Here is a 21,348-nt window from a genome sequence, read left to right on the forward strand (position 1 = left end):
TTCCATTTCCACTATATCCTTTTTGAGCTGTGGCGACCAGAACTGGACGCAATACTCCAGGTGTGGCCTTACAATGTACAATGGCATAATATTAGCCATCTTATTCTCAATACCTTTTCTAATGAACCCAAGCATGGAATTGGCCTTCACCGCCAACGTACATTACGTTGACACTTTCATTGAGCTGTCCACAAGCACCCCAAGGTCTCTCTCTTGATCTGTCACAGTCAGCTCAAAATCCATTCGCCTTTATGTGAAGTTTTGATTATGTGCTCCAATGTGCATGACTTTACACTTACTTACTTGAAACGCATCTGCCATTTTGCTGCCCAGTCTCCCAGTTTGGAGATATCCTTCTGGAGCTCTTCACAATCTCTTCTGGTCTTCACCACTCTGAAAAGTTTGATATCATCCACAAACTTGGCCTCCTCGCTGCTTAGCCCTGTCTCCAGGTCATTTACGAACAGGTTGAAAAGCACCGGTCCCAGGACAGATCCGCTTTTCACCTCTCTCCGTTGTGAAAATTGCCCATTGACACCCACTCTCTGTTTCCTGGTCCTCAACCAGTTCCTAATCCAGGAGAGTACCCTGACTGTGGAGTTTCCTCAGTAGCCTTTGGTGAGGGACCGTGTCAGATGCCTTCTGAATGTCCAGATATATAATATCCACAGTTTCTCCTGCATCCACATGCCTGTTGACCTTGTCAAAGATTTCTAAGATTTGTGAGGCAAGACTTACCTTTACGTAAGCCATCCTGATTCTCCTTTAGCAAGGCGATGTAAATTGCAGGTGTAACACAGGAAACTTATTTTAGTAATTTTCCTGATTAAAATCATGAAGCTAGCATTTTATCCCCACTATAGTATTCTTTAAGGGGATACTTAACAGCTTCATATGGTCATCTGTGAATTTTGCCCCACAGAACAAATAGTAGCTTGGGGCAGGAGGTGGATTTAATCAGAACAACAATGTGACTGCTGAGGGAGAAAGTTTTCTTTAACAGTGATTAGTTCTTATCGGAGATCTCTCATGTCATGCCTAGTTGTATCTTAAGGAACTGTCTTCAGTAATTTTGCACAAGCTGACAAACTACACTGTGTTGCTTTGTAAATCTGATTCTGGACATCAGTAATATCTGGCAATGTGATGGATAGTGTATTTTCTCTTTTCCTCTTTAGGTTTTATCAGAAGCACACAGCAGACAAGTGGGTCCCCAGCACTACCTCGCAAGCAGAGAGACAAGTCACCTAGTGGCCTCTTGGAAGACAACAGAGAGACTACCTTTACCAGAGACAGGAAAGGTGGCTTCTTCAGTTCTTTCATGAAAAAGAAAAATGCCCCCACACCTCCAAAGCGCAGCAGCTCCTTTCGTGAGATGGAAAATCAACCTCATAAGAAGTACGAGTTGACAGGTAACTTTTCAGCAGTTGGCCCTTTGCAGCATATTGATGGGTTTTCTTTCAACCCCTCCCAGCAGGATGGAAGCCTTTCCTCATCTAAGTGCTATGTTGGGGGCTTTACACAGAGGAACTTCTATGGTGATGATGGTGGTGGTGGTGGTGGTGGAGGCAGCACTAGTAGTGGTGGAGGCACAAGCACTGGCAGTGGCTGGTCAGGCATCACAGGCTTTTTTACCCCACGCCTGATTAAAAAGACACTAGCCTTACGAGCTGGGAGGTCTGCTGGAAGTGAAGAAGCTTCAAAGCCTTTTCCTCGGTCCAATTCAACATCTTCCATGTCCTCAGGTCTTCCTGAGCAGGAGAGAATGGCCATGACCCTGCCTAGAAATTGCCACCGGTCAAAAGTCCAGCTGGAAAGGACAGTGTCCATCTCCTCACAGCCAGAGGAGGGCACAAGCAAATCCAGTGATCTGCTCTCTAAAAGGTGTGAAGAAGTCCCTGCTCTGACCAGAGACAGACCAAAAGCCAAGCTTCTGCCAAGAGGTGCTACAGCTGTGCCTGGCAGGACACCTTCTGTGGATGTGGCAGTTGTAGAGAAGGACTCTCAGGGGCCAACAGCAAGTCTCAAGAGCAAAGAGAAGAACAGTGGCATGCGGCAGGGTTCAGTAGAGGGTGAAGAGAAATCCGGCTGGACTTCTCCAGCTAAGGCTGCAGTGGTCCTTCCAACCACTCATAACCACAAAGTGCCAGTCCTCATTTCACCCACTCTAAAGCATACTCCAGCAGATGTGCAGCTCATTGGCACAGACTCTCAGGGGAACAGATTCAAGCTCTTGTCCGAGCATCAGGTCACAGCTTCCAGTGAAAGGGACAGGCCCAGACGGATAAAACCAAAGTGTGCACCACCTCCACCACCAGTCATGAGGCTCTTACATCAGCCTCCCACCAGCTCAGATGCAATGGACGAGATAAACAATGGGTCGTTGGTGCAGCATGGGCAAGAAGCCTGCGAGGGCAGCAAAAGGGCAGCAGTGGCACCTGCAGGTGGAAAAACTGGAAGGCCTGTGATACCTGCACCTCAAGTGCCTCTGTCATTGTCTTCCACCTCACCTGCCAAAATGGCAAATGGCACAGCGGGAGCCAAAGTAGCACTGAGAAAGACCAAACAGACAACTGAGAGAATCTCGGCAGACAAAATCAGCAAAGAGGCGCTGCTGGAGTGTGCAGACCTCCTCTCAAGTGCCATTGCAGAGCCCACCACAAACAGCCAGCTGGTGGACACAGGGCATCAGCTGTTGGATTACTGCTCAGGCTATGTGGACTGCATCCCCCAAACGCGCAACAAGTTTGCCTTCCGGGAAGCTGTGAGCAAACTGGAACTTAGCCTGCAGGAGCTGCAGGTGTCTTCAGCCACTGCTAATGTGCCCGGAGGAAATCCTGTACTTAATAACTTACTGTCTTGTGTTCAAGAAATCAGTGATGTTGTCCAGAGGTAGCTACTGTCCAATCATCTAGTCAGGGGAAAAAATATTTCCAGCAGGTTAGGGAGGAGAAAGGTCAAGGTAACTTCTGGGTTTTTTTCCAGATGCTTTTAAAAGGAAAGTCTGATACTTGAGTGAGTTTTATGTGAAGTACCTCAGAATCACTGAGCTCTCATGTTTACAGGTTCATCTCAGTACATGGGGCGGATAGGAGGGAAGTCGAGCTTCATGGAGGTTGGAAGATTGCATCTTGGTAGGGCAGAATGTTAAGAGTTTGCCCTAGCCAAAAATGCAGGCTTCTTGTGTCTGCAGAATGGAGGCTTATGCTCTCCTGCTCCAGAAGGCAGGCAAATCAACAATGGGATCCTTATTTTGAGAAGGGTCTGCTGTACTCCACAGTGCTATCCAGATGACCAGAATTACTGGCAGGGGGGTGGGGTGGGGGGTTTGCTGCACTACTGCATGTTTTGGCCTCCTGAGATCATGGCAGAACAGCTCAGAGGCTCTATTGGAACTGGAGTTGGCTCACCTTCCTGAGAGCGAGAGAAATCTAGTGATGAGGAAAGTCTCTGTCATATTAAATGACATTTGGAGCTGCTGGAAGTTGACGCACTAGCCCATAACTTCCACAGTGCATTTTGCTGCTGTAGTAAGAGTTGCAAAAAAGTGAGCTAATATATGAAACACATCCCTTTTTTGTCCTTCTCCTCATGTCTTTTACCAACCACACTTTTCACTGCTTCTTGAGTGATGCTGAGCAGACTTGCCACTGGATTTCACCCCACCCTCATGGTGGGATTTCTCCCTACCAAAGCACTCAGACTATCATTACCATTGTGATAGTATAGCCTGGGTAACTAGCCTGGTGGTCACTTGACTAGTCGGAGGCTGTCACACAAACATACCAGCATGTGTCCAAGAGCTGTTAAATTGTCTCTTTTTAAACTTTGGTACAACGCAGGCTTCCTCTCCTTTGATAAACCTTGAGGGGACACCCTGGATTAAAGGCATTGCAGAATACTGCTGCTCTCTACATTCCTTTTTTGTTATTCGTATGACTCTAATCCATCTTTTTTGGGCGGAACCAGAAGAAATACAGCTATGCCACATATAAACTAATGGTCTCTGTTGCTAGGCTTACAAATGGTCACCTGGTAGAACCTGGTCCCTGAAAATACCATGCCATTTGTATTCAGATCTAGAAGTTTTGTCCCATTTTGAATTCCGGGACACTTTTGCTTTCCAGGAAATGCACTGAATATGTAGCATTATCAAGGGAAGGGGGAATTCAATTATATGTATATAATGACACTATCTAGTAGGTGATAGGGAGATAAGGAAGAGTGCCTGCCAGCTCGTACACTTACAGTCAAATAACATAAAATACATCCTAGCAAGTCTTGAACTTGGTTCTGAGAGGGCAACGAGAGTCTCCTCAAGGGAGTGGAGTGCTCTTTTCCCCTTGGGCCACCATGCTGATGTCTCATAATACAGATGCCTAGTTTGCAATGTCTCCTCCCTTTTGAGAAGAAGGAATCTGGTGTCCACAAAGTACCCACATCAGTATAGAGCACCATCATGACACTTGCTTGCCATTAGCTGTGTGGAAGAGCACATGCATGCTTTTCCATCATTCAGAGACTACTGTCAGCTGTGTGTGTGAACAGGGACTTAGTTGCCCATTCCAACTTCTTCTGCCTCACCAAGGAATGTCCATATTGTCTAGATAATAGGTGCCTATTATCTCTCCACTTTACTTCACCTATAGTGTACAGTATGTATTAGGTCCCCAGTGTGCTGCTATTCATGATATATTTCTGTAACAAATGTAAGAACATGAAACCTCATTTGTCTGATACAGTGCACAGGAATCTGTCCGTCAAACAGCAATTACTCTGTTGCAGTTCCCTGTCTTAAAGGGTTGAAGGAAATTGGATTTGCTCTGAGAAAGAGTCTATCTTATTCATGGGAATGGAATTCCTACTTTCATATCAACTAAGTCAATAAAAATCTCATTTGTGCTCCTGATACACATCTTCCCAGGAGATGTTTGGTGGGTAGAGGAAGGTATAAACTTCCTGTTTAGAAGTTGTACGCCACCCTCTGCCTCAGTTTAGAAAGGGCAATCCAAATCTGTTCACATTTGTTGGTAACTTTTTCATCCTTTGCAAGCAGCATTGGTGGCTCAAAATTTGTCAGAGTGCACCTTAAGAAGTTTGAAGCTTGGCAGTTTTACTTTTAAACGTTGAGTGTTAAAGTGTTAGTGCCATGGTTCTTCTCTTATATGGAACCCTCAGAGGTGGTGTATTTGCTGGGCTAAGAGATTTTAGGAGCTTCCTTTTCACTGAAAGCAATTTCTCCTAGAATTTGTTGGAAAACCAGAGTGGACAAAATTACTGTTGCTGCTTGCTGTTTCTGCTGAGTACATGGTGTTGGAAAAATGAGAGGGTGCTACTGTGTTTCACAGCAAAGGCTGAGTGAACCAGAAGGGGCCAAATGGAGGGTGAGCACCTGACTGTGCATTACAACCATTGTATCTAGGGCAGGTTCTGACTTAAGGATTCTGACATCTTCTCAGTGCACTTCTACTATGCTGCACATGCAGCTTCTTGTGTAGTGAACAATGTGTATCCAGGCTCCTAATGGAGCAACTTGAACAATTCAGATTCACAATCTATGCATGCTAAAGTAGAGGCAGTACAAGCAAAGGTTATCTTAAACACAGTGTGTGCTCTCTGCATGTCACTCTGCAAAGGGAATTGTGGCCTAATGTTTTTTGAATGGGTAGATACTATATGCTTAGCTTTGGAGTCTGGTGATGGCAACTGGGAGAAGTGCTGCAGCACTCCCTACTATTACTTGATTGCAAGATTATCTGCAGGTCCAGTACTGATCTTTGGTTTCAGCAGAGAGAGTTGAGCATGCAGCCATCCCCTCAGCATTTCCTTTCATGTCTTTATCATCTTTATGTATGACAAGCTATTATTCTAGGACACATTTGTGTTCCCTGCCTCAGGTGAGTTCCAAAGCATCACAAACTTGAAGAAATGAGGTTACATTCAACCTACTGAGCACTAATGTTTGATTTTGCATCTTGTCAGAGGTTCTTTGAGCTTTCTTTAGGTTTTGCAGCAAAGCAAGAAAAGTCTAGAATGCAGTGGCATCCAGTGTAGCACTTCCATGAATGGAGGTTTCCATGAAACCTGTGAACACAAGTTTCCTCTGAGTATGGAAGGAGTGTTCTGCTTGTGCAAATGGCCTGAGGGAGCCTCTGTTCAGGGAGTCCTTCTTCTGGATATCATACCATTTTTTAACAGGCTTTTAGTTTTTCCTTTCATATAAGCATACTGTAGTTACCAGTTGTAGCAATCTCAATAGCAGAATTAATCATAGAATCTGTTTTTTGAACATCTGTCCATCATGCAAGCTATGGCATGGCCATACCTTCAGCAGTGCTCCATTTGAAACTTTCTTCACATCCCATTTCCAAACTTTCTCAGCTCAAAAGGATATCTTTTGTCACCAGCTGAAGTTGCCATGCTAGAGGCTGTTGTAAGTGACCTGCAGACAATAGCACAGAGCCTCAAACCTTGTCTTAAACATGTATTGGGTTTGAGTTTTTGTTGTATTTGATGCAAGATTTTGATGTTCTGGTTCTTTGCTTTTTTTGTCAGTTTCCTTGCAACTACTGCTCTGAGGGGATTAAGGTATGGGGTTGTAGATCTGTGTCCCTCTACACTCTATGAACTTTTGTAGCTCTGTGGCTTTTATCGATTTGGAATGGAAACATGAAACCTGTCAAATCCTTCATTTGATTTCTTAGAAATCAGTTTACCCTGAGTGACTTGGAGTTTGGGGCTGGTTATTTTCTTTGCCACCATAAACATTTTGCAAACCCTATCTCTATGGCATTGGATCTCACTAGATAATCTACGTTAGGGCAGTTTGGACTAGGAAAACTGAATCTCTAGCCTTTTTCAAGTCTTTTTTGGGAACCTTTTCCCTCCACCCCTTCTTCATTTGCATTTGTTCTTGTTTGTTCTCTAATTACAAACTAGGTAGCTCTGTGCATGTGGCTTAATGGCTCATGTGCTGTGGAACCCTAGGGGTGGGTGAATGGATATCCAGCACAAATGGCAGCAAAGCTCTACTGAAATCACAAACTGTATATAATAGATTAGGTCCTAGAAAGGAAAGGCGTCTGTGACAAAGTGCCCATTCCTGTACACTTGTGCTGCTCTTGCTGGAAGTTTCTATTGTGTGAGAAGATCTGAAGATCACTTCACAACCTACATTGCCCATTTACGGGATCCCTTCTGTGAAAGAACCTGGCTCTTGGATCACAGTAACACTTTTTTGTTCTTAATCTATTCTGCCTGCATGATTTCTGTGGCCAGATTCCCTCAGAAACATAAAGTGTGAATCAACAGCTATACCCATTCTTAAGTCATTTCTTGCACAACTAGTATCCTGTTTGCTGCACTTTGGTGACACTAACTGGGGAGGGATGCTGCTACACCTACACCCCTTTGCATTTTTGAAATTGTGGCACTGAGCTCTTGTCCTTCAATTAAACTCTTCCCTCCACCCACAAAACACAATGCAAGTTTGTATTTTTTTAAATAGCTTGTCTTGAGAAGGAGCCATCTAAGCAGAACCCACAGGAGGCTTTGGGGAAGATTCTTAACCCTGTGGACTGTAGAGGAGAGAGCATCATGTAGCTCCTCTCATATTAGGGATTGGAGTTTGCAGGAATTCTTTCCCTGATGCCGCTGGTTTTACATCAAGATTGTGATAATGTACTTGTTCACTATGAAGGTTTCCGTGTGTGCTGGCATGCTATGACACATGCGTTCTGCCTGTGGAATGTTCTGTTAGTGAGGTTTATGAAACCTGCTATCTGTAGTAGATTGTCAAAGCAGTAAACTTTGAAAGCATTCCAAACAGGCACATTGCCTGGAAAGCAGCAAGGGTTTACACAGACTCTTATGTTGGTTGAACAATGGCATTAGTGGCATGAAATCCTTGCTCCCTTAATCAAAATGATCATTGGCTGTTTGCCAAAAATAGCAACAAAAGAGAGGCCTTAATTATTCCCTTTAGCCCTCCACCCAGTGTGAAAAAACTTGTTGCAAATTATTTGTACAGCAGTAATGGAGGCTATTTTACACATAGACCCTGATGGTAAACTAGCTTTTCTTGGACTGTGCCACTTCAGAATGCATGTGGGGGTTTACATTTTAACCCTGTGCCCTCTTAAACGTCCCTAAATGTAAAAAAACTTTCATTTTTGAGAAATGAATTGAACTTGCCTTTTATGCAGCTGCATTCAGATATGCAAATCTTTTCACCACTACCACCACCTCTGGCCTCAGTGCCACAGTCCAAAAAATGCTTTACCACTTAATTTTGTTGATATAGACCCTAAGCACTAATTGGATTGATTGACCAAATCACCCCAATGGCTCCACAGAATCCTGAACTAGCAGTTCTCTTCTTGCTTCTTATGAAGCACACCCATTATTCAAACATGAGCATTAAAAAAACATTAAATGACTTCAGTATGGAGTGTCTTCAGAAACTACCACCTTCTGCCATCTGTTCCCAGCTCAGTACTCTGTACAGTTGGCTTTCATAAAATGTGGCCTTTCCCCATATTCCAGAAGGGTAGCATGTTAGGAATGCTCAACTTCTTTGTGGTTGCCTAAGATAAAAAGGCCCAAGAGGCTGTGGTGCAAAGGGTTGTGGTTGGGGGGGGGAGGGGAAGAGATAGTTAAGGATTCTAATCAACCCAGCACTCTGATAGGTGAATAGTTGATGTCACTGAAAATAAAATTTGATGAAACTGAAAACACGATCATCACCAGTCACAAAAAATCCCACACTCGCCAGTGTTGTCAATTGTTCTTTTGTTTTTTGTTGTTGTAATATATTGGGTTTTTTCTAATTTAAATTCTCACTATTGCCTGACTGTGAACTGCAAACAGTGTTAACTTGATGTAAATAAGGGCCCTTGAAAGGGCACCTCTGACTGTTGTCCTACAAAGGTTTTTTGCCAATTTGCATTTTGTTTTAAATAAAAGTTGCAATATTTTATTGGCAAGTGAGCTTGGAGACATGATGCTTCTTTAGGGTATGATATTTGGGGCTAAAGTTTTCACTTTCAGTTTTCAGTTTCAATTAATGTTTACATTAATTTAAATGTAAATTTAAAAAATTTTTTTACATCTGACCTTGCTGAAATGCAAGGTCAGATTTAAAATTCAAACCTACAAAAAATATCAGTGGCAGATCTCCTTTCCAAGATTTGAAGAAGGTAAGTTGGCCAATCTCATTGTGGAGATTCCTTTCAAGGTCACAAATGAATGACAAATTACAATACAGGGGCATGCAAGTCAGTGCCTCTGTCAGAGTATTGTGTTCAAGAGTAGGGAAGTAACAGTGCTGTTTTTTGCAGCATCTCATAGAATAGTTTCAGTTTTGGGTGCTATAATCATGTGGACTGGTTCACAAACATATGGTATTCACTCGATGCTAAAAACCTTTATAGATTTATCTGTGTAAATTGGCCACTGATGATTAGCTATAGTCAGGCTATTAGCCAGTATCAACTCAAACATAAGACTTGCCAAGGGAAATATATTTCAGATGTGGTGGAGACATGGAAGTGCAGTGAATGTTCATGTGTGAATCAGCTGGCAGACAGCTATTGGGAATCAAATGGATTTAGCTGAGATGCAAGTTTCAGAAGACAAGCTGAGTGTAGAGATGGTATGGTTTACAGGCTGATTCAAATCTTGCCTTGACAATCAATAGATGGCCTTAGACCAGGGCGCTCCAAACTTTCTGGCCAGAGGGCCGCATAAAATACCTGCCAAGGTGTTGAGGGTAGGAAAAAAAATTTAAATATAAAATTTAAATGAGTACATTAGAGATGGAAGTTAGATGAATGAATGGGCTCAAATTTCCAGGATTTCTCCAAGCATCAACATGCACCACAGAAATAAAGTACACATGTAGATGGACTCCCATTCCCCCACCCCACAAGCAGCTTACTTAAACGTACAGGAGCAAATACCTCAAAAACAGCACATCACAGGAAACACTGGGTGCATGTTCTGAGGACAGGGGATGCCTTCCTGATGCTCAGAAAGCCTTCTAAGGTCTTCAGAGGGCACAAAGTTCTGGTTTTTTGAGAAAACCATGAAGTGATGTTTTTTGGCCCTCAGAACACCCTCTAGATGTGACCAGAGCGCAGCTCCAGTCATGTTTAGTTGAGTGAACCAGAGGCTTTCAGGGGATCAGAAGCTGGCAGTGGATTGGATAGAGACTCGCCACAGGATGCATCTGGCCCCCGGCTTGTGGTTTAGAGACCCCTACCTTAGACAATCCAATCTGTTGGTCTTAGTTCCCTTATGGCAGAGGGTCCCAAACTGCAAGCCGTGGCATCTTCACTTAAAAACCTGCCACCCTATATAGCAGTGTTTCTGAAACTGTGGGTTGGGGCCCCATTTGTTTCAATATTTTATTTTTAATATATTAAACTTGATGGTACCATAGTATGTGACTGCATTTGGGGAAATGTTACAGATCTGTACGTTTAACAGGCTACTATATGCTTTCAAAAATGATAATAAATGGGACACTCTGGGATAAGGGTAGGAATGCAGTCTAGAATTGTTAAAAATTTTCCTGCTTGATGATGTCACTTCTGGTCATGACATCACTTCTAGTGCGTCCTGACAGATTCTCCTTCTTAAAAGTGGGTCCCAGTGCTAAAAGTTTGAGAACTACTGATGTATAGGATTGTAGCCTTAATGGTGAGCTGTGGTTAATGACCCAATAGGTTAAGGGACCCACCAATCCAAAAAGTTTGGGAACTGCTGCCTTATGGGAATAATACCTGTCTCACAGGGTTTTTGTAACTATTACAGAAAGATACTGCATGTGAAGGCTCTGAACATTCAAACATACACAAATGTGATGTATTTAAGTCCTAAGGAAAGGACCCAGAATGATCATTGTCTGGAGAAACATTATACTATTGCATTGTTGAATCTTATCAGATCCTACATAAGCTAATGCTTTTAACAGCGGAATCCTAACTTGTGCTGGAACAGGCAGCCTGATGGACCTGCGCTGTATCCAATGGAAGCTTGGGGCTGGCTGAGAGCTGGCCCAAGGCAAGGGGAAACTTCCCCCTTACCCCAGGGAGAGCTACAGCAACCCCAATGGGACTACTTAGATCTGTGCCACCTAAATCAGTAGCGCAAATCCAAGCAGCCCTGGCTCCCTAGGAGTGGGGCTTGGATCCAGCATACGTGGAGATCCTGGCCCTGCCCACCCCATCCCGAAACACCTCCCCACCCTGAGAGTAGCCTGAAAGTGCTTTACAGCACTTTCGCAATACTCTTTGGGCAGCGCAAGGGACTTTTAGTTGAAAAGTGGTATATAAATACTGTTAATAATAATATTGTGCTGGCTGAAAAGGCACTCTGGATTGCACCCTAAGTCACCTCCTGATTCTGTGAAACAGGTGACAATCTAAGATGATTTGTTAGACCTCAGGAAGCATGCCTAATCATATTAAACATACCCAATGTCATGGGAGAGAGTACCTTAATAAACCCATGATTCTTATTGGGATTTCAGCTGCCTAATGTCCTGCAAATCTTGTGTTGTATAGGTAATGATTTTATCACTTGCAGATAAATTCTGCCTCAAGGCAGAATTGCTGGTATTACCTTTTACCCATCACATTCATATCTTGCTGTTCCTAGAAGCACATGGTGCTGTAAATAGCAATTTCCCATTATCTTTCCAACAACCCTGTGAGGTAAGTTAGGCTGAGATACTGTCCCACCCCCTTGGTTAGCAAATTCCATTTTCCATGGTCCATGTCTCTCCCCATGCTCTCATTGGTAGAATTTGGGCCAGTATTGTCCTTTTGGCCAGACTACACTAATCAAACTACTAATTTGCCAAGTCACCCTTCCATCAGCCACATGAAAGCCACATACTTATTTGTCATTTTGGGTTTTCAGCATCAAAACTGTGCCAAAGGTCCACAAGTCCAATGACCGAGCAGCTGCTCACATTTTCTGTGTGTTGGATTGCATTACCCTCCAGCATATCTATTGGTGGGAAGAAGAATATTTGACCTACAGACCAGAGCATAAATGCCTACCTTGCACATCCCATTTCCCCACACTATTCAGTTTGGACACACATCCATTAATCAGTTGGCAGGTAAGCCTACGCAGAAGATAAACTGGCAAGCAGTCAAAATATAATAAGCAAACAGAACTTACAACAGTTTTGTTTATCTTCCGGGGGCTATGATCTATGCTATCTGTATAGTCAGTCTCTGTAGGCAATAACTCGCAGCTGGTTGCAAGTCACATGTGATTGCAACAGGAATTGGTAACTCAGCCAAGTTTTCATTTACAAAAATGTAAAAACATCTGCAAGACTGGCATGCATTGGCTCATGTATGCATCGTTATCTTGCAATGACACTGTTCAACATTTATGGCATGTATTCCTGCTGGGTTGGAAGTACATTGCACTGGAGCATGCTGTTTTTACACCTAAATTTTTCTCTTTCCCTTTCCATAAGGATACATACTTAGAGCATACCAATACAGCCTCTCTGCTTTATAGTCCTTAGTTGACAAACTTAGTCAAGAATGGCACTTGATAGTTCTTCATAGAGCAATACATCAATTTGTATTGCTAAAATACTTTCTAGTATATACCCATGTGATGTATATACCCTATGAGACTGAAAATAAAGACTAGTAGCAAGTCTCTGTGCAGCAAGAATGGAGTAGCTTACCCACAATCTCAGCAGAAAGACATTAAAGGGGAAGTAAACTGTTGCACAGCAGTTTCTTATGCAGTCACATTCTTAAAGAGCAAAGTAGAAAGTTGTCTGTTTTCAGCAAATTGCCCACAGAAGTTTCAGTCTTGAAGATAAAATGAAGTCTTATTTCTTTTGGAGTATTAAATGCTTCAGATTAGGTTTTTTTTTTTTCCTAAGACCAGCCTAGACATTCATGCAGAGAAATAAATGAATAGCCTAGAAGCACCATTTTGTGATCTTCTCAAGCTGCGCCATCACTGTAGATTCCAGCTACATAATGCTTGTCCATTAACACTTCTGTTTTTCTGATACAAGTTCACTAGTAACCTTCTGCAGCAGACTTCAGCTTCACTGGTCACTTCCAGCCTGGCAGCCTCCATAGGAAATTTCCTGTCACAAGGTACCTGGCTCCTGCCGGAGGCTGTGGAATTGGTTGCATTATAATCCTTTTATGCAAACACCAACATCAAGGCAGAAAGTAGTTTATACGTTGGGAGACTGACTTGCAACCCTGGGCAGCAAAAAGCTTCTCCTCCTTGGGTACAAACACCATCATCCTTGCAACTTCATCCAATGCTGCTTCAGTGAATGGAAGGCCCCGGGCCAGGAAGGCATCCCGAGCACATAGCTTCACATGGCGGTACTCCAGGGGCAGAAATGGTACCAGGAAGTCTATGAGATTTTCTTCCAGGAGATGGTTGTGGGCATAGCCTTCCTCTGAAAGCATCAAAAAAAAATCTGTTAGAGAAAATGTCTTCCCCTCAAAAGCATTGCATCTCTCTTCCCAGAGCTCAACCATAAAAAAATGTTGCTTTGGTGGTTGCATATTTATGGCATTATATAATAAGCATAGCACATTGGAGTAACAGCACCCAGATTCCTATGTTCCCAAACTTACAATTTAAATGGCTGCAGTTTGGAAGAGGGAGAAGAAACACTGGAGAGGGAGAGAGTGGCAATAAGTGATGGATATGAGCAGAAACAATTTACTGTGAAATATTAGAATGCTTCCTATGTTGGATGTTTCAGCAAGTGCCAATTATCCTACATGCAAAAAGGGCAGTTTCACACATTGTAGCAGCAGATACAGGTTTGCCATAAGTGTATGCTGGACAGAGAACTCAAACTTGGCACGCATACATATGTGCTCTCTTTCTCTCTCAAGTGGATCTGTCCACTATCGGTTACATTCACATTTTATGCCAATGTACATAGCAGAGTTAGAAACATGTTTGTAAACAGTGTTTTGATACGGGTGCACAATACCCTGTGTCTAGGGAAAAGATGTACTTCTCCTTTGTGAAAAGTGACAGCTGCATGACTGCAGTATTGTCCATGTGGTTAGGACTGGCCTCTCACCTGCAGACTCCAGCAGTTCTGTTTTCAGATAATGTTCCAAGTATTCCATGGTGATTTCTTCTCTGGCTCGCCCAGCTCGCCAAAAGTCTAGGGCCACCTCATTGATGATGTTGCCACCAGTATTACTGGCAAGAGAGGAGAAGAGAATTATTTCCAAGTTTGGCCAGCAGAATTCAGTACCCACAGGCAAAGAGGATAAGGATACCTACAACAAACACCCTTTCTTCACTGCACTACCCCTGGAAGTCACAAAAGCTGTATGCAGTTGTTTTGCAAGTGGAGACTGTACCTGCAGAGGGGGCTTGATACATTCAAGGCTTACAAAACAACTGAATATGGCTAAACTGCCTAGTGTGAAAGATCAGCAACACAGGCATTGAATTCAATCCACCCATGGAACCCGAGAGAATTTGCATGATTCCCACAGCAAGAGAGCAAACAGCAAAACAGAAAGTCTAATAAATCAATGTGTTCATCACTTTTCAAATACAGGAATGACCTTCATGAGCAATTTACATTTCAGTGAAGGGTAGGCAAGATTCAATAGCCCAGTCTGGATCTAACAAAGACTAAACTGCAGAAAATAATGTTCTAACTCCTTTTTCCTGAAGTAAGGGGATTTGGCCCTTTTGGTTTGCACACCTAGTACCAACATCTATTTTAAACAGCTTTCACTTAGAGACCAGGTGCTCTGGAGAAATCTCCAGCTGTGGTCAAATGAGGAGGGCTGCTTCTGCCCTTCCTAAATGGCATCCCTGGCTACCAGGAGCCCCTGTAGATGGTAGGGGCACAAGATAGTGTATCCATCCCCCATGAGTGACTCTGGGCAGCTCACCTTACAGCAGCCATTTTCAGCCACTGTGCTGTGGCACACTGGTGTACTGTGAGTGGTCCACAGGTGTGCCACAAGGACTTGGGGGAAGGTCATTTATTAGGTAGGGCCAATGAGGAATGCGAGCCCCCCACTGGCAGCATGGTATGCCTTGTCAATTGTCAAAAACCTGATGATGTGCTTTGTCAGTGTACCATGAAATGAAAAAGATTGAAATTGCTGCCTTACAGAATGAGATTTCGGTATCCTCAGTGCTACACCTGTCTGAGCAGCCTGCAAATCAGGCCTGTAAAACAGGATAATTCAGGAGCTATTCATAAGGAATGAGAAGAAGGGTCTATCACTTTTTGGAAGATGCAGTGATATATATAACCATGGAAATATAGATACATCTCAGATTTTTTTTTTTCACATAACTTGCATTGACTCAAGAACAATTTCTCCTCAAGCTCATGGGATTTAATACCCTCAAATTGTGACCCTTCTCTAGAACTAGAATTAACAAAAGTTACCTAAGGAATAAGAAGATAGACTGCCGGTAATCAACCATGTCAACAGTGTCATAATGATCCAAGTAAGGCTTGATGACATCTACGAGTCCGGCGTGAAGCTTTTCCACCTCATCAAAGATGAACAGTGACTGTTTGCAGAGCTGCACCACCTCACTGATCTGCTTTGTTAGCTCAACCTGAGTGGCCAGAGGGAATTGGGTAAGTCCAAGTCAGGAAGTTAGGCGCAGACTGGAAAATGACACATTTGTTCAACATTAGAAAACACTAGCACAATAATCATAGTGCCTCACCAGAGTGGTTAACCCTGCTGCAAACATTTCCTCTTACCTTATAAGTGTCCACATACTTGGGATGGGGAAAGTGAAACAGTGAGATGAAGACTTTGACACATTCAGTCTTCAAGCCATCCCGATAAAGGTTTTCTGCTATGAGCCGAGCCACAAAGTTCTTGCCTGTCCCAGACCAGCCATGGAACGAAAGGGCCAGGGCTTTCTCTGGCTGTGGGGTCATCAGGAAGCCTTGGACTGCTTTCAGAACCACATCTCTTGCTAGGTGTTGTCCATGGAGTCTCCCATTCAGGTCCAACTCCAACCCTAGCCAAAAAATGGGAGGGGGAAACACTTCCATAATTTCACAGTTGAGAGAAGATACACAATGGCGAGATGGCATTCATTCCCTAAGATCAGGGCTGTGGATAGGCTACATATGGGGGGGCAGGGATAAAAACAGCAAACTTCTATAGGGGCCCAGCATAATGAGAAAAAATGGAAACTAAATCGTAGATTGAGTTTGAGACTGTATTTATGCAAATTTATTTCCCTGTTACTTTATGGAATGTCCAGTGAGCTGCTGGCCCAGGCTCATCTCTACAGTAGAGGGAACAAGATCTAGGGCTTGTAATTTGAGACACAGCAAGGCATGGTCCACTCCATGTGCTATCAAAAATTACAACTCTCAGAGCCTTATAGCCCAATCCTATGCATGTCTACTCAAAAGTAGGTTCCACTGAGTTCAGTGGGGCTTACTCCCAGGAAAGTGTTCATAGGAGTGAAGCAATAATCTTTGCTAGCATTTTCTCATTATGTTTTCAGTAAACCATATTAATAGGGGTCATTAACATCCCAGGAAGAGTAGGAGCCTGGCTACAGATAGATTTACCAGTCCCACACCATATGGAAGTGAATGAGTTAGGCCTCTGATTTCCAGAGCATATAGAAGAACTGCTTTCAGGGAGAGGCAATGATGGGTAAAGAGCATTTGTCACTCATGTATAGCTAATATGCATACATGCCCTACTGCTAAATCTCACTATACAATGCAAATCAGGCAGCCAGAAACAAGGAGATTAAGCTGCAATCCTCTACGCCAGTGGTTCTCAAACTTCCTGAGAGATTCACTCCCAGAGTAAGTCTTTGCAGGGGCTGGGGCAGCAAAGCAATCCCCAGGATCCTGCCCCTGCGGGGGAAGAGGGGGCTATTTTTAAACTGAACATACATGCCTCTCGGGGTCCAGGAAGTGTGGGGAGCCCCGTAGAGCACTTGCAGGTCTCCCCGTGGCTTCTAAACAGTGAAAGTTGCAAGAGCAACGAAACCAGAAATTCCATTTCCGGTTTAATCACACTTACAGCTTTCACTATTTAGAAGCTGCGGGGAGACCTTCAAGCGCTCTGGGGGGCTCCCCACACACCCCCAGACCCTGAGAGCACATATATTTAAAAATAGCCCTTCCTCCCCCCCCCCCAGTTCCTTACCTATTTTTAAAAACTGGAAGCTTAACGGAGATCCTCAAGCTCTAGTTCTTTTTAACATTGCAAGGTAGGCCTGCTTGGAAGCAAGACCTGCTGAGCCTAATGGGAGTTAAGTGCATAGAAAAGTAAAACTCAAACTAGTAGGTTGTGACCCACCAGCTTGTGCAATGATACCCTATTCCCTTTAATGGGCAGAGGCAGGGGGAAAGCAGTGAAGCAATCCCCTGGATCACACTCCTTCGTGAACCCAGTATGAACTTGTATGTTGTCCAGGGGTTGTGGTGCTTCAGTGCTCTGTACAGTTCCATCCATGCAAAAGATGCTCATGGCAAAGTGGCTGAGGGAATGGTTAAAAGGTCTCACAGACTGCTCCAAATAAATGGGGCAACTCATACTTTCATTTCAACACTCACACTCTAGCTTTTTCTTGAAAATAGAGACTTACAACTAAAACAGAATTATTTTTGCTTGCAGAGGAAGGAGGTGCTGACATGGTAGGTAGACTGATGCCAAACTCAACTTCCAAGAGGAGAGAGCTTTGATTGAACAAGCCATGCACCACTCAGAACAGTGCAAAAAAGTTTTTTTTTTTAATGTTGTTTTGAACAATCACCACAATCATTTCCTCCCTCCTAACACACCTACAGTCACATGTCTGTGCTAAAAACTTTACTCCTAGGATAACACTGTCTGGGGAAGCAGGACTGGAGCCACCACCCAAGCAGAGCCTTTACCTGTGATGTTGTTAGTCACTCTACAGTCTCCTGTTGCACAGCACCGGCCAAAGCTGCAGTACCATCTGGAAATGACCTCACTCATAACAGGCAAACTCCACCCTAGAAGAAGAAGAAAACTTTTCAGTTTTGGAAAACTGAAGCAGGCATGATCCATCTCTCATTCATTCTTGCCACACCCTCCAACCTTTGGCTATGAATACCAAATATTGCACTGATGCAATACCAATATTGCACTGATAGGGGAAAAGTCAGACTAGCAGCTATGCTGCCACCTTCCCTTTGTCTTGCCAGGCTACAGAGTTTGGGAAAGGGCCAGAAGAGCGACGTAATGTGTTTGGTCTCCTGGACCCAAAGGGTGCAAGCTCGCTGTAATACTTATGGTATTAAGCTGACATGGACGTCATGCCAAAGTCAATCCAGATAAGAGAGTTGTACTATTGGTGGGTGGTTGTCTGATCTGGAGAAAGTGTTCAGTCTGCCATAAGCAGGGTTTGCACCCCTCTCCAAAAGACCAGATTCACAGTCTAGAGGTGCTGATAAATTATTATTATTAACAGTATTTACATACCGCTTTTCAACGGAAAGTTCACAAAGCGGTTTACAGAGAAAATCAAACAACAACTAATGGCTCCCTGTCCCAAAAGGGCTCACAATCTAAAAAGATGCAAAAGAACACCAGCAGACAGCCACTAGAAAAGACAGTGCTGGGGTGAGGAGGACCAGTTACTCTTCCCACGCTAAATAAAAGAGCACCCACTTAAAAGGTGCCTCTTACCCAGTTAGCAGGGGTAAATCCAGCATTATCACTGGAGGCCCAAGTGGCATTCATAGCATGCAGTGCCCTTCACTAGCCAAGGCTGGTGCACCAGCTGCAAAGCCTCCTGAGCACAGCCTAGTCACAGTTATCCAGGCTCTGGTCACATTTTGTTTCTTTTGAATATTTATTCTAAATATTAAAATGTGTAAAGTGAGGGTCAAAATATACAAACAGCCAGCACAACAATACACCCTGCAACAGAACTAACAATTATAATATTGTAGTAAAAACACAAGGCTTCACCTGTCTAACAATTGATTTATTGAAAAAAATATTTCACTTTTTTGAAGTGAATCCATTTAGTGGAGATACCATCTGAACTGGACAACACGAAGTAACAGCTATCTCAGAGTACAAAAGGGAAAGATGGATTAAGTTTATGGGAGATATGAATATGAGCTGCAGCAGTCAAAAAGCATGGAGATTACTCAACAGCCTTAATAATGATGTAACTAAACAATTGTTACACTCTAATCTCTGCTAATTGGATTACCCACCAGCTTGTGCTTCATGCCAATGCTGACTTTAATTAAAAACAGAAATTTTAAAATGATAAAAATTTAAAATTTTAATTTAAAAACAGAAATTGAAGATAGTTCAGAATGAGGAATGGAAGATGAGCAATCTGACAACTCCCTTTTACTATGGAAAAGCTGGAAGAGGCAATAGGTCTAAAGCAAGACTAAAGCAAGACTGGTAATGAAGCTGGTATTGATGAGATTCGGGTCAAGCAGATTAAACATTTTGGACCTAAAACGAAAGAACGGCTTTTATATTAGATGTTTAAGTACTGTTCAGATACCCAAAATACTTAAACCAGGCGAACCCAAAAGCTATAGGCCCACATCTCTTCATAGCCATCTATATATTTGAATGTTTAATCCTGAACAGTCTGAGGGCCCAATCCTATCCAATTTTCCAGTGCCAGTGCAGCTGTGCCAATGGGGCATGCACTGCATCTTGTGGTGGAGCAGCAGTCACAAAGACCTCCTTAAGGAATGGGAACCTTGGGGCTGCATTGCAACTGCACCTGTGCTGGAAAACTGGATAGGCTTGGGACCTGAGCGAGATCCTTAATTTAACACAATATCTATATATTGTCCCCGCGTGAGGACAGTTTGGAATTAAAGGATATTACAAGCATTATGTTTACAGATCTTACCATGGTGTAAGATACTGTTAATCATGCTGCCCTGCTGAAGAAAGTCCATTATCTTACAAAGGATTTTAAATTAACAAAAATTAGTTTGTTACTTGGAAATTGTGGACTTTTTGTAGATTTTCAGGAACACCATACCCAATGGAGAATCCAAAGAAATGGACTGCCGCAGGTCAGCGTGTGATCACTAATGATCAACTGTTACCAGAAGCCAATAGAAATTTTATTTATACTGATGATCTGGCAATCGATACACAGAATGCATGCCTGGCCAAAAACAACCCTGGCCTGCATGGAAATCTTCAGGCAGACTGCGTGCTGGGGGAGGAAGATCAGAGGATACGTTGAGGAAATGGGGTTTCCCTACAGAAACAGGGAATCCTGTGTGAGTGTGGAGAAGAACAGACCACCCCACACACCCTACAGCGCCTATGATGCCCTTCAGGATGTATTGAGGAAGATATTGCTTTGGGAAGGGGAACTGCTGACCAAGTCTGGGCAAATGACATCTCGTTTCAACCTTTTTAGGGACGTTGTCATTTTATACGTATAAAATTTCATTTCACCCGAAGAAAGAAAGACGGGAGAATCCACTTCCAGCCCCGCGAGGTGGCGATCCCGCGCTCACCTCATTCAACTCAATGGGACTTCCTTCCGGGGACTCCCACTGAAGGAACAGGCCCTGAACCCGCCTTTCCTCGGGCAGCAGCCGCACGCGACGGCTGCAGAACTGGCTCCCGAGCAGGCCCTTACCCGGCTGTTCCAGGACGACCCCGCCGCCGCCGCCCTCCTGGTCCGTCTGCGCCCCCGGCCTCTCCGCGCCCTCCGCGGGCGCCTCCTCCTCACACCCCTTCTGCGCCAGCCTGCAGGCCAGGAAGCGCCAGTAGCGCTCGGAGAGGGCGCCCACGGTGCCCAGGTGCTGCTGCCACTTCTCCAGGTGCTCGTCGCCCAGCAGCGCCGGGCCCTCCTGCACCTGCCCCGCGCGGCCCTCCCTGCCCGTCGGCGTGAGGCAGAGGCCCAGGCACAGCAGCGCGGCGTAGCTCAGACCGACGCTCATCGCGGCCCCGGAAGGGAGCGAGGGGGGAGCCGCGCAAAGCAGCCGGCCGGAGCTCTGAGCCTGGCGGCGGCGACCACACCGCAGGCGGCCCTCCCCGCGTACTTCCAGCCGTCCTCTGCCAGCGCGTGCGCCTCCGGCCGGGCTCGCTCCGCTTGGGATCTCCCGAGGGAGAGCCGCAGCAGCCGGGGGCGGGGCGAGAGGCGCGCGCTCGTCGGGACAGCTGTGCGGCTGCGGTGGCGCGCAAGGCCGACACCTTCTGTGGGCGGGGCGAGGGGGGCCTGCGAGGCGACGCGGGGGCTTCGGCACCGGAGCACTGAGCGTGCGCAGGCTGCTGGCGAGAGCGGGGGCGGCCGGCCTGGCCGTGCAGGCTCGGGAGGCGAAGG

At 44.5% G+C, this 21,348-nt stretch overlaps 2 protein-coding genes across 3 annotated transcripts in view; one reads left to right on the forward strand and one right to left on the reverse strand.

Annotated features, from left to right (window-relative positions):
- ABL2 (ABL proto-oncogene 2, non-receptor tyrosine kinase) overlaps positions 1–8,988 on the forward strand; it is a 69,472-nt gene extending 60,484 nt beyond the window's left edge. For both annotated transcript variants that reach the window (XM_066623694.1, XM_066623695.1), the window contains exon 11: positions 1,179–8,988. In XM_066623694.1, coding sequence (XP_066479791.1) covers positions 1,179–2,896 — 1,718 coding nt within the window. In that variant the 3' untranslated portion in view covers positions 2,897–8,988. The remainder of the gene's footprint in view (positions 1–1,178) is intronic.
- Positions 7,433–21,125, reverse strand: TOR3A (torsin family 3 member A). Its single transcript, XM_066623696.1, has 6 exons — positions 20,662–21,125; positions 17,930–18,031; positions 15,776–16,041; positions 15,449–15,624; positions 14,105–14,229; positions 7,433–13,462 (listed from the first exon to the last, which is right to left on the reverse strand). The coding sequence occupies exons 1-6, from the start codon at positions 20,963–20,965 to the stop codon at positions 13,212–13,214; spliced, it is 1,224 nt and encodes a 407-aa protein (XP_066479793.1). The 5' UTR covers positions 20,966–21,125; the 3' UTR covers positions 7,433–13,211.
- Positions 21,126–21,348: the final 223 nt, after the last annotated feature.

This window comes from Tiliqua scincoides, chromosome 4 (genome assembly GCF_035046505.1).
Source record: "Tiliqua scincoides isolate rTilSci1 chromosome 4, rTilSci1.hap2, whole genome shotgun sequence".
NCBI lineage: Eukaryota > Metazoa > Chordata > Lepidosauria > Squamata > Scincidae > Tiliqua > Tiliqua scincoides.

What these genes read in the sequence shown, in the direction of transcription:
- TOR3A (XM_066623696.1), bottom strand. Translation starts at nt 20,965, where the DNA reads ATGAGCGTCGGTCTGAGCTACGCCGCGCTGCTGTGCCTGGGCCTCTGC. An exon ending in TCTATCTTCTTATTCCTTAG is followed by an intron (nt 14,230 to 15,448) that starts GTAACTTTTGTT and finishes CTCTCTTGCCAG; the next exon opens with TAATACTGGTGGCAACATCA. An exon ending in AGAACTGCTGGAGTCTGCAG is followed by an intron (nt 13,463 to 14,104) that starts GTGAGAGGCCAG and finishes TGATGCTTTCAG; the next exon opens with AGGAAGGCTATGCCCACAAC.